General features: G+C 36.4%; 1 protein-coding gene across 4 annotated transcripts in view; it reads right to left on the reverse strand.

Moving 5' to 3' along the window:
* Positions 1–14021, reverse strand: part of LOC579286 — a 148148-nt gene that overhangs the window by 114154 nt on the left and 19973 nt on the right. For all 4 annotated transcript variants that reach the window (XM_030976578.1, XM_030976577.1, XM_030976576.1 and 1 more), the window contains exon 3: positions 3657–4206. In XM_030976578.1, the coding sequence (XP_030832438.1) occupies positions 3657–4206 (550 nt within the window). The remainder of the gene's footprint in view (positions 1–3656; positions 4207–14021) is intronic.

Genomic DNA, 14021 nt, shown 5'->3' on the forward strand with positions numbered 1-14021 from the left:
GCGGTAACGTTGATCCCCCATAGTGCCCTTCCTTATGTTAATTGAGAGCTGATTTGATGAGATAACCACCTGCCAGTGACCACGCAGGGAGGTGTAATCCCCCTGGCCGAACTAGTGCAGATAGGCTTTACAACAGGTTCATGCATGAGTAGCAATCTGATCAAGATATGAACCTACTTCTTTGTGTCTATAAGGATGACTGCTGGCCACCTATATCTTGATTGAAGATTTTGCCAGCATAACATCACTTCAAAATAGATAGTGAGCCTGATAATAGTTAGGTTCACAGAAAAGTCCATCAAGTCTAGATCGTGGTTTTAAACTTTGAAGTTGTCTTGTAGTGAGGGACCGAGCAGGCACTCATATCGACTAAACTTTAACTTTACTCAAAGTTATAAACCACAAGTGATCTTTAGGTTAGCGTGATAACTCCGAGAGTCCTCACTCAAAGTTATGTGCAAACACAATATACTTCAAGGTTACATCAGCTTGTATTTTAAATGAATGCTTTCCTCCAGGCTTGTAGCTTGAAACTTTAAATGCTTGTTGTTGAGTCTTGTGTGAACCCTCATCTTTATAAGTGAATCATGGATTAAAACCTTGAGGATTCATAAACTTTAAGTTTTAAATTATGATGGTGCCATAAAAATATTGCCTGTAGGTAAACTAAAACCTGTGTTATTGAATGTTATATTACAGGGCTCATCTTATAAACAGTTGGGATTAATCGCAACTATGTACACAAGAGATTGTGATTGATTTGGATTAATCACTACTCTTTATAAGACAGGGCCCAGGTTACCAAGTCTTTACAGTTTCCAATTAGCATAGAGAGCTTTCTACAAAATAAAATCCATTTATCTACTCTATATGTATACATGGAAATCAAATGCATCATAAATTGCACTTTCCTATCAAATTATTGCTACCGGTAACTACATTTTTCAGTTTTAATATTACATGTATTTCAATATGTTAATGCAATACACATAAGCCACCAGATAATATACCATTCTGCAAATTGAATTTACGGTAGCTAAAAACAACTCTAATTGTACTCACAAACATGCATTCCCTCAGTTGAGTTTATCACACTCTATTTGACTAATGGAAACTCAATCTAATGAAACTAGGCTACTGTCAATATAATGATTGCTTACAAGGGAAAGAAAACTATTTCCCTCTACCTTTACAGACACCATACCCCCTAGAACAGGCAAGTAGATGTGATATATGATAACCATATTGACCCAGATAGGCACCTGTTGATAACCAGTAGACCTTAACACCCATGGATAGTTTGGTCGGCAGGTCTTTACACCGTATGAATCACAGGGGTTCTAGATTAAAATCATACCTGATCCATATCTGATCAGTGCCATTTATGAGGAGCTGATGCAAGTAGGCCTCTTTTTATAAAGATAATTCACAGACAGATACAATCAGTTTACTAAAAAATGCATTCAGTCAATATCGTTAGATTTGGTTTTCCCCTTGCTCTTTTCACATTTGTTCTTCTTCAAAAGCAAAGTCTCTATTGCATTTCCTGTTTTCTTGCTTTGGAGCCTTTAAAAAAATGCTTTCTTCTTCAACCAATGTTTGTGATCGATTTTCAGGATATGAAAGTGAATTGACTTAATACAGATAGATGCACATGATGCTATCAGGATGGCTGGTTTAAAGTTCAATGATATATTATTTGTCAACAGAAATGAAAGTATCTATACCCTGTAGCTACATACTCATCAGATATTAACAATAACCAACATAACTATATCTATATCAAAATCCATTTATTCCTTATGTGGAGTACAGCTCATGTTTTTCACATATACTATAGCTGATCAGACTACACATTTTTAAGAAAGTAATGTGTCACTTGTAATTCAATTTCTTCATTTCATGAAACTTCTGCAACTGTTTAATACTCACAAAATTTGCCAACATTTCATGTATGTAAACTGCTTTGTACAGAAGTGAACAACTATTTAAGAGGACAAGATAGATTAGCAACGGGATGTATTTTTCAACTGTTGCATATTTCATTTTCATGATGAGATAGATTAGTGAAGTAGCCTTTTGACAAAGGGAAGTTTGAATCATTTCTGAAGTGTGGCTTGCATGCAATTATCCATGACAAGACATGAGGCCAGAATAGGAAGAGATTAGAAAATGACTTTTGAGTAACTCTCTCATCAATAGAGTATAATGGTTGACGTTTCTCAGGGTTAGTAATACCATATGATGTAAGGTGTGTGTTTGATAGTTTCTAACAATGAGCCAAACGCAACTCATTCATGTCATGATGCTGTTATCCAAAGTACATGTATGTTGTTGGTATTAACTCATGTAACTCCTTGCACAAATATTTGAAAGACACCTACCCATGCTCAGTATTCAAAGATACCATTAACAGAATATTTTTTATACATTTCCCTTTTGGTTTGTAACCACTCTTTAATGCTTTAACTCTTTAAATCCAATATCAAGATATTTAATGTACGAGGAAGTAAAGCAAGCAACTTTTTTAATTAAACAAAAAAATCAATGCTTATTCTATTAATGTAGCATTTAAGTAAGTTTAAAGGTACAATTTGTAGAAATATTGGGCTATATTGTAGTGAAAAGGGGTATGAATGAATGACAATTCACAAAGAAAATGAACAAGATTAATATTTCTAGAATTACCAAGTAGATCATACAAAACAGTGTACCCAATTAATGTATGCTACATAGACTTATTGATGTGTATTCAAACATGTGCCTCCAAATATCAGATAAACCAGTTGTAATTGATATCTAGTTTTGATTGGTAATTTAATAAGTTTGTATTGCATTTTATGGCCTTGAAACAGGTGTTAAAACCTCCAGTCATGTAATTAAGCCTTCACTTAAATTTGATTTAATAGTCTCATTCATGGTTTTGGTTTCGATTATTACTAATCTATAATTAAATATGTACATTAATATACTAAGATTAAATTCAATTGAAACCTCGCTAGTGTGACAAGAATCAACAATGATGAAAGAAACTGAAATATAGATTAAAAAATAGGGAATATTATTTTCTTAACATGCCAGAACAATGAAAGTTGAGAGAGAAGATTCATCACTACTACACATAGTCAGCATTATGTATTTTTCTGGCATTACCAATATACCATCAATACAGCGTTTAAAATAAGAGGCCTTTCAAATGTTTCAAATAAGTGATTTTGACGCTGTTGATCATTTAAAAGCCAATCTACCTATTTATGAAATAAGAGACCCAGCAAATGAACAAGATAATTAATCTCCATCAAATTTAACCACAAATCTTTCAAGATCCTTTATGATTTAAATTTCACAAGTTGTTAAACATCTTTCTTTGATGATTTCAATCATCATGTGAATAACTGTCACAATATTAGGTACCATTTTGTATCCCCCTACTAAAATTAGGCTAGCCAGGGATGAGCAAAGTATAATGTTAATGATATCATGTTGACATCCATTTCAGGAATGATTTGAAAATGAAGGAAACCCAGCAAATCTTGGTTTAGCATTCTCAAGAGGACACTAGTGCTTAACTTCAAACAGAAGGCCTACCCTAAACAATTATCTTATCCTTGACTCAAACTAAATGCTAAATTTTGTTTGCTTTTGTAAAAACCTACCCTTTTCTTGAGATCAGGCAGCATTTTGGATAGAATGGAGTCACTCCTAGCTACAGTGATAGGGTTGGGTGTCTCGCTGGTTCTTACATGCTTAGTAGCAGGTACCTCCTCCTCTGTATGTTGATCCCTTGTCTCTTTCCTTGGTGGTGGTGGAGCCCTTCTTTTCACTGATCCACTCTTAGATCTCCTAATCTCCCTGCTCCCTTCCTTGACCAGCTGACCACCCCTGGCCCTGGAGCCTAGGTTGGGAAGGGTTGCAGTCGACCCTGCTGAGTTCATCATGGAAGACTTGTTTCTGTTTGAGTCTGCTGGACCCCTCATTGTATCTGCCCGCCCATTAGCAGTATCTGGCATCAACGTGGAAGTACTAGTCGAAGCGGATGATGACGATGATAGGGAAGTCGAAAGAGGGGATGGGGATGCCCCCGATAGAGAGGGGGCCCCAACGTTCTTGGGTTTCCGAGGAGGTGGGGGTGCCCTCCTTTTTGTTTTTCTCAAGACGCTGATGCATAAATTAGATCCTGTCCGAAGGGCACTATCCAGCAGAGCTCTGTGGATAGAAACAAAAATGGACAGATTTTAGTAACAACTTATTAGTAGCAGAGCAACTTATGGTTTTCCTAGTCAAAAAGAAGTCAAAATGAAACTGTAATGACGATGATACAAGGATCAAGTAAAAGGATATAAATTACCAATAGAATACAGCTGAAAATATTTTCTGCTAAAGAGCCAGGAAGTCATATGAGTTAAAGTCCTTCTGCTTCTTAGCATATCTGGTTCTCAGAAGCACATCCAAAATAACATAATATAAGTTCACACAAGTTGAAATACTCCTTGATAACGATAATCACTTTCACAATAGAAACAATCCAGGGGGGGAATGAAGATTAAAAAAAAACTATCCCCTCACTGCATCATGAACACTGATAATCAGACAACACTTCACTAAATCATGTAAAATAATCCAAGATATATCCAGAGTTGGTAATTAGAGAATAACTGAAGTTAAACAATAATTGTTGTCTGTAATCACTCTAACAAAAGAACAGCATTCTCATAATCCACTTCCAAAATATGTGATCTCATTGTATTTTTATCCGTTTGGAAAATACACATCATATTTTAGTATAAGATTTGGAATCTAAACCATAAAAATCGATGATCCACACACCATTACATGTAAAACCCCATGAAAACAAGAAAACAGTTAAACGCACACACTTACATGTCATTCCTAGACCATGTTCAAAACCAACTATGTCATCACTGGATCTGAACAAATGGTTATAAAGTGAAAGTATATCACTCATAAACAGATAAAGTCTTAACCCTTTCACTCTGCAGCTGAGGTTTTCTTGTCAGGGTATAATGTGTAATAGCTCTCTCAATGACTGAATGGCTTAAGAAGGGAGCTTGACTTTGGCCCTGTGCTAGGTAGCTTTTGCTGTTATGTGCATTATAGGCTCCACCAAGGGAAAGACACACTTTCCTCTTGAAAACTTACTCAGGAAACTCTGAGAAATATCTAAACCCTGGAAGGAGAGTTACATAATATTTCTTCTCTACTATAAAATCTAAATTTGAGATTAAATACAATGTGAACAGTTTATCAAGAAAGAGAGAAAGGGATACTTGAGAACCGTTTATCTGCACAGCTAGATTTATTTCACAGTACCAAGTACAATGCATTAATTTGTCTCGTGGCTAGATTTGTTCAGCCTCTTGAAAACTGTTCAAATTGGCAACTTTAGATGGCCTCACTCATGTTTGGACATGGCTTCCACTCAAACTGGACTTCCTGTCTAGGCTTTTGTTTCTCACAGAAGGTCAGTTGGCGCTCTGAAAAATTATTAATAACCTTTTGTCCCTTTTGGGGGGAAGGGAAGTTGCAAAATAAAAAGATTAATATATACAACTTGGAAGTACATATAATTCAGTATTTTGCCTTTTGTATTAAATTTCTTTCTAGCTTTTGCTACACTAAAATTCTACTGGAAGCTGCTTTAAATTAACAGCTAGGCACATGGTAGGCACATACTGAAGCAAATACTGAAGCAACTCAAAGGAATGAACTTGGTTTTGTCCTTGACCTGTAAATTCTTTAAATGCCATGTCACTTTCCCTATTACAGCAATTTCACTTTCAGCATATATTTGATAAAATAAACAACCCCACGCCCATAAAAAAAAATCATTAAAAAAAAATTTCCTAACACATAAACTAAACTAAACATAAATAAACTTTTGAGTGAGGAAATCATTCCTGTCAAAAAAGAACATATGTTCATGTAGTCATCAAAAATATTTCTTTCCTCAAAATCTAATTCATTATTCTGAAACAATGCTATACTGTCTAGGGAGTGGGGTCTCAATCAAATCTAAAGGTGTAATATGTACACTGCCAGACATGCAACCCTGGATCTACTTGTATTATTCATGTTGACGTCATCATTACATGCTACTTATTATTCACAAATAGTTATCAACTATACAGCCACATTCAAGCCAAGAGGTACATATGGGATTAACAATCAGTGACTACTATCTTTTCATTAAAAAGTGCCACAGGTCATCTTGTTAAATAGATGACTCATATATGTACAGGCCTATTTGTCAACTGATGTGTAGATCTTTTCTTTATTTTCTTCTACAGATATGGTGCCAAGAAAAGACGGCTTCTTCAGATTCCTCTTTCACTGTTTTCATCTGCATTGTAATCCTCAATTGTTGCATTGTCTGTAATGAGCTATAAATACTTCTATGACAGAATCCAAATTTTGATCTGAGGAAGTATAAGATTAGAAGCTCTTGAAGACATTTGATTGTCTTTCTCGCACAGATAAAAAATAATCCTCAATGTCTAAGAAGACTGTCTATTATGTAAGGTATTGTGTGTCTGTGTCATATACAGACACAAAGGAGGTCATATCAGAGGTAGATATGAATGAATAATTACAGAAGAATATTATATCTAATAACAATAAGTAGTCTTCTTGTATAGCGCTCATGCCTGTCAAACTTGACACTCCTGGCTGGCATTCCAAAATTATTACAAAATTATTAATTCCTACCAGGTACCAATTTACTTCATCTGGGTCGAGTGTGGCAGAGGTGGATAAATGTCTTGCCAAAGGACATTAGTGCTGCAGCGGGACCGCAAACCATGTGATCCACAGTCCCAAAAAAATTATGAAAATTCTAAAATCTGACATAATGACATTATGATGTGCATACAAGTTCAGCTAGAGCCTCATAAAAAGATCATTATTCCCATATGTTGTATGTAACAGTATCATCTGAAAACGGGGAAAACATTTTCATGTAGATTTGGGTTTTGAAACCCTATCAAAATTTTGAAGTTTGCTTTGAATGGATAAAGTAAAGCAGCAGAATAATCATCTTCTTTGGATTACATAGGCCTCACTGTGAATGACATCTACAACAAGAAGCTCAGTCAAGGTGATTTGCAGCTATTGATCCTAAATGTAAATGTTATTAAATTCAAGGATATTTCTAATGTTTGATCCTCAATGTAAAAGTTTTGTCAAGGAGATCTATGTGTAACATTTGATCCCTGATGTTAGGCTTGATAGTCTGATCAAATGTGAAGGTTCCTCAGAACATACTGCCAATTTACAGTTCTTTGTCATCACCACAGAGGGAAACTTGATGCCCCTCAATATCAATGTTTAATTGGATAACAGCCATGGACACATCTTGTAGTTTGAATAAAGGGTGCTCAAAGACAAGATAAAGATATCTCAATTCAAATGTAGAATAATACCTACTGAGTTTGCAATAAGTATTCAAACATACTATTTTGTCTCTAAAACCCTGTCTTAACTGGAAAATAAAGTTGCGGGGACATTTACACTCTTCCAGTTAAGACGCGTCAATCCGGACAATATCGAAGTAAATCTCACCCTAGTCGGGCCAGGGTGAGATCAAGGTAACATCCTGATAAACGGCCTATTAAGACGCGCGCGGAACTCTACCCTGGTAAATGACGTCATTGTCGTGAAAAAATGTATACATGTACACAGCGCGTGCCAGCTGATCGCGATGGGGGAGGTGCGGTTGTTATGGTAACCTACCCGGATGAGGTTTTTGCAGATGGCTGATTAAGACGGTGTCCAAAAGCTCACCCCGTGTTTTACGATCAGACCATCCACTGTATCTCATCCACATGTCGCTCGGGTGAGATCAAAAAAGTTCTATTAAGCCGGGGCTTGAGGTTCTCCCTGAGCATGCTTCCCCAAAGACACACATCCAGGGTTTGAGCTGAATAAAATCATCCTCGTTCACAAGATTTTTAGTACAAAATAGAATGAATTGATGGTTCAAAAGAATCCTGGGTACTCATTGTCAATAGATCAAATGCAGTTTGATTGGTCTCTTTGAATTAGGTGTTAAGATGCAAACGTTTGCAACAATCGCTCTGCAGTCAATTTCCCACACTGATCAATCCCTAACTTAAACCTTGGACTAAAAACAATATCTAACCGTAACCCTGAACCTCACCCGAAACCAAATTGCAATCCTTACCTAAACCAGACATCTTTGATGGCCTAAAGCCTGGAGCATATTGTCTCTAGCGCAAATGTCATGAATTGACTAGGGTCTACTCCAATTTGGTATTTATGTTTGGTCTTCATGGGGCATTCCCTTCAGGGTGGACTTGTAAAAACAGTGAGACATTAGACAGCTCTGGGCAAGAGATGGGCGTTTGTCTGTTGCCCTGGAAACTGTTTTGAGGAAGGGTAAATGGAGTGTTTGCTTTGAAACTGCGGAAGGCAGACAACACCCTCTATGGAACTGTCACTGAGATGTCTGGTACATGGCGTCATGAGAGAGGGAGGGGAAGGGGTTGATGGAATACACTTTGAAGACTATGTTAACAGTCTGGCATGTTGTTGCTGTACAATGCCGTCCGTCCGTTATGACTGGAGCTCAGCTCAAGTCTTCAGCAATTCTGAGTTATTTTGGGGAAAATTAGAAGGCTGACAAAAATACAGCAAAAATACCAACATGAGGCGAATGTAGCTCTATCTTGTGATTGATAAGAAATGGTAATCCTTTAATCCATACAAAACTGAAGAGATTTTGTGATCTAAAGTCAGATAATTTATCCATGTCAAATAAAGAAAGATTGTTTCAAAACAAAATATGCACAACATAAAAGAAACATGTTATGACACTGCCTTCCTTTTAATGACAAAATGACTTACCGATAATCTGAAATAGACCGCTTAGATCCTTGCTTTGCCATAACTGATGAGAGATAATGAGTTCCTAATTCAATTCACTCAAAAGAAATGTCTCATCTCCAAAACAAGTACTGGCAAAAACGCATTTGAAAGAAACACTGATTTTCTGATGTCTTTTGAGCAAGATGACAAACAAGAGACTTTCACTACCCAGATAATGATAGTCATTGCTTTCAGTAAAGAGAGCTTTCAATGGAAAGATTAGCAAGCTAAAACACCATTTATGCTATAATACTTGTTGGCAATCTACATTGCTCTTCTTCATGTGCCTACATCGCACTAAAGATAAGGGCAAGTACACTTTATATCCACACATAAAGTTATTTCCAGAAAGAAAAGTAGAATATCACTCCGCAGCAGAGGCATAGAAATCGTTCATCCACATTAATCCGTTTGAAAGAAGAAGCTCCAACCTCTTAAAATGACATGAATCCATTCTCCTTAAGAAAGCTGGATCATTCCAAGCTGAATGTGTTATCGAGTATCGGTGAAAGATTGCAGACTCTCTCAGCTGAGATACCTTATCGCGATCACATACGTTTACTATTGAGACAGGTACTTCCCTCGATTCTATTCTTCCGTCTGAACACCGGGGAGAGAAAGAGCGCACAGTCTCTGCTAGGTAGAACAAAAACTGATCTCCATTATTGTTTTCTTTTTGACGTGATGAGAGTTCATCAAGGGTGCTAGCTAATAATCCATATTCCTTTAACACTCATCCATCATCACTGTGCGTCATTACCTTCGGAATTGTAATGTCATTTGCATGTGACTGTACCGGGCTCTCACAGCCCCAAACTTTTGTCAAATTACTCTCCAATCTGACAGATAAAAAATACCATTATTAACTTTTTTCCAAGCTCCTCCCGGAATCCGCTCAATGTGAAGCTTATTACTTTCTTTTATCATTTGTTGTATCTCTATAGCGTCACTCAAAAACTTTCTATTTTAATATAAGTCAATGTTTTCAGGATATCAACTCCAAAAGATTACACACCCTTTCTCAAGAACTTCTAATAAACTTTTAAACTTCCATAAAAATGAGATCTCAATGTGTAAGGACCCTAAATGACAATGTAGATCAATACCTCCATATTACTTGCTCTTATCTTATGAAAAGAAAGAATCATTGTCCACTGATAAAAACTCTATAACAAAATAGGAGAACTTATCAGAATGCCTTATTTGGCATTGACAGAGGCCACATGCACTTTAAAGCAATGAGACTTGTGAAATATCCTACATCTGACATATATGCCTGTCTTTCTCCTCACCATAGAGACAGGTAGAGGAATCACAAATTGTGCTGAATTTCGCTTCGTTACTTCGTCACCTGCAAAAACGCTAAATCCATAAATTTGGACGGTCCTGTGTCTACCCATGCACTTCTAATCCTTCATCTTCATGACCTTCTGAGTTAATTCTGTGCTGACAGAAGAACTTTCGGCAAAGCAGGTAAAATCTACACTGTTCTGCCTGTAATCTGTTTATCGCATCACACAACTATCATCCCAGGTTCTGGTGTGCTAATCAAGGGTGTCGAATTAGGTCTTCCAGGTGATGCCATCATCAGCAAAGTAGGTGGTTTCACAAGATTTTATCACAAAAAGAGACCAGCATGACCGATTTGAGTGCTGAGAATTATGATTAAAATCTCCTATAGATACAATATCCTCACAGTAAAAACTGGATGTATACCACAAAGAGCAAAGTAACTGTGAACAATTTCAAGGGTATCATTATTGCTCCTGCATGTGCTGGCTTCCTTCAGGACTGAGTAGCTGTAAATGGAAGAGATAATCCTTTCTAGGTAATTACCAAGTATGTTTTGTAGAGATAATGTATGAGCTAGTCCAATTTGAATTTAACTCAACTAAATTAGAGTCTCAGTAGAGAAATCAAGAGTATTCTCCAAAGTCTATTGAACTCCCATCACAAGATGTTCTATCCTTCCAAAAACACTTCTCGATACCAAGCAGACTTTCAAGCCATCTTTATTTCACAAGAGTGACTTGCAATTGCATACATGTCCCAATCAAGAACAATAACGTAGAGTAAGATGAAAATGCGATGAGAGTATGTGAGAGATAGAGAAGACGAGTCCCAGCTCACCCCTCGTCCTCACCCCTCTCTCGTCTTCACCCCTCGTCCTCACCCCTCGTCATCCTCCAGCGAGATGGATCTTGCCCAGTCATCAAGGCCGATGAAGGGCGGTGGGGGCATTTCTGCAGTATCACGGTGATTCCTTGGACAGGCTTTGGCCATAGGGACTAACATTTCAATTGAGGCTGATCAGAGTCCTGGACTAATGGCTACATCACCACACTTGAGATCAAATGAAAGGTGGTTGAATGCAAGCTTTTAACTCTAGTTACATAGTACACAACTGAAGAAACATGACATGCAGACCATCAAGTCTTTGTAACAACTTTATCCCAAACTTTATAAAGTTAGATGGTGGGTGAAAAATTCTTTAAGATAACATATAAAACTTCAAGCACTGAGGAATGGGTAGATTTATATTTTTCTTTACAAAAAGTGTATCGAGGTGAAAAATGTACATGTATATACATCTACCACATGAAATCCTCATTTTCAGAGACAGCCAGAAAATAAACATACCAAAACAAGGTTTTTCCTCAGTCAGTCGAGGCTAAAGATATCTCAACATGTATGGATCATGTATTGAAACACTTTGATGCCTCTTGCTAATCAAACCGATCACTACACCTACATGAACATGTATTAAAAGTGCACCTGTACAATATACATGTACATTGAATTACAATGCTGGAAATATAATTAGAAATCTATTTTGATAGTGCTTCATATAAATGATTACCTTAGCACCTGCTACAGGTAATGGCAAAAATGAAATAATTTTTGTTTATTACAAGTTCAAGCAGTGATTATATCATAACGAGAAAAACATGTAGAAGAATGCATTATAAACTTCAGCTAATCTCATCCTACAATTTTCTTCATTGCAAACTAGAGTTTTTTTCTTATTTTGTATTTTCATTTCATTTCTCCTTGGTTTCTTCTTGAATGATGTAGATGCCAATTCATAATGGAAATGTTTGTTTGAGATGGTACAGTGTAATATAAAAAATTCTTCCAATCAAAATTTAAATTTGAAAGCCTTAATCATCCAAAATATATTTAGAATACATGAACACAGATGTGTTTAGTAATTTCTTGTTGCATTTATTGAAATATTTATTATAAAAACACTTTCCCTTTAAAGTTTTTTTTTGTAATCGTTAGATTTAAAATGTGTATGAAATACAGCCAGTCTGTAAAGCAACTCTTTTATACCAGATGATGTAAAAAATATAAAAAAAGTTAAAAGTGAATCAGTGAATGATTAAGATATTTTCTGCACATCTATTGGACATATTTTTTAGAGTTCCCTTGGATTTCAAGTTTTTATTTCAACATAACTTATGCAAATCTTGTTTAAATTTGTTAATGTAATTACGGAGAGATAGCTTTAAGCTCACTCGCATGCCCAAGGAATGACTCTCACTCTAGCTACGATGCAGGTATATCTCTTTAAGCGGATTAAGAAGAAGCGAGACTGACAGCTCTCCAGTTCGTCATGTCTTCCACTTCCCTCCCGGGATTTCCAAACCCTAATTGTGAAAAATCTGTAATGTCAAGTGATTCTCCATCTGGCTTGGATAGTACATTCATGAATCAAACAGATTGTTATCTTATGATGTATTGTGTTCTCAACCCAGCCACTCGCAGCCTATGGATGCTTCCTTTGATCTCTGACTCACCATGCGATTATATGATTGAATGTTTAAAAAATGTTGTGCATGTTTTCTACATAAATGTTAGAAACATGGAACTGTAAATTATACGAACAGGAACTTTTTGGTTAATCGCATCCTATTCAGACTGGGACCCCAAGGGGGAGGTGGGGGGGGGGAAGCTAAAATAAAGACACATTCTGCATTGTCTCTACCTCCAATATCTGAAATGACTGGTTGCAAAAACTTTGTATTGATAATTATAAAACTTAATAGGATGTGGGAACTTTAGCCACTAAACTAAAATAAAAAAATTACCAACTAATTTATTCTTCACAAGCTGGTTAGAAATGGAGTGCACTTTAATGAAATAAATTTTAAAGTAAAATCATGATCAAAAAAAGAAAAGAAGAATCTCTCTAGTCTCTAGTAATAAGAATTGGAACCATGGGCTATATTTTGCCTGGGCTTTCACCGTGCTCCCAACTGCAGTAAAGGCACAATTCGTGAAATTACAGACACATTGAAATCACTTTAAAGTCCTTTCAAAACCACTCAATATAATCCTTCTAACTTTAACTTTCATATTCCTAATGACTTGCAACTATTGAAGCAAAAATAACATGACTTTAGTAATGCAAGTTGTTGATAAAGACTACATGAGCTTGTCTGACCAGAGAACTGACGGAAAACTTGCTTCAAATCTTACAGACTATTTACTGAAAGCATCATCATATATATGGGGCTGCGTGTTGAATTGATAGGAACTACATGTACAATCTTCGTTTCCTTATACTGCATTTCTTTGCTTATATCGTCCCTATTTTCACGAAGTGACGGTAGTGAGAAAAATCGTAACGCAAAGTGAATGCAATTTTTGTTCACTCCGTCACTTCGTGAAAACAGCGACGATATTTACATTTCAATTTATCTTTTATTAAATTTGTTATACAGAATTACAGATCATTTACGTGTAGTCTTAAAAGGTCAGTGTAAATTTTGCTTGATTCCAGGGAAGTTATCTATTCTGTCACTTCACCAGAAAACAAAACTACAAGACTACATTGGTCAAAGTCCTACCAAAAACATAGTCTGCAGGCACAGACTCTAATTTGACACTTTACCATAATTCCTAAAGCCTTCAGCAGAGCCTAGCTCTGTAGGTCTCTGCCTTGTATTGTACAGATCAGCTTGCATAAGTACAGAGCCTATGCAGTCTGCTGTCAGCCTAGTTTCAAAGTTCAGACACTGTTATAAATGCAAATGAAGGACAAGGGTTTGTGCAGGCCTGCAAACTACTGAAAGGATATTGGGCGGTGGCCAGGTATGCTCAACAGACAT

Source organism: Strongylocentrotus purpuratus, unplaced genomic scaffold (assembly GCF_000002235.5).
Source record: "Strongylocentrotus purpuratus isolate Spur 01 unplaced genomic scaffold, Spur_5.0 spur5_scaffold_9, whole genome shotgun sequence".
Taxonomy (NCBI): Eukaryota; Metazoa; Echinodermata; class Echinoidea; order Camarodonta; family Strongylocentrotidae; genus Strongylocentrotus; species Strongylocentrotus purpuratus.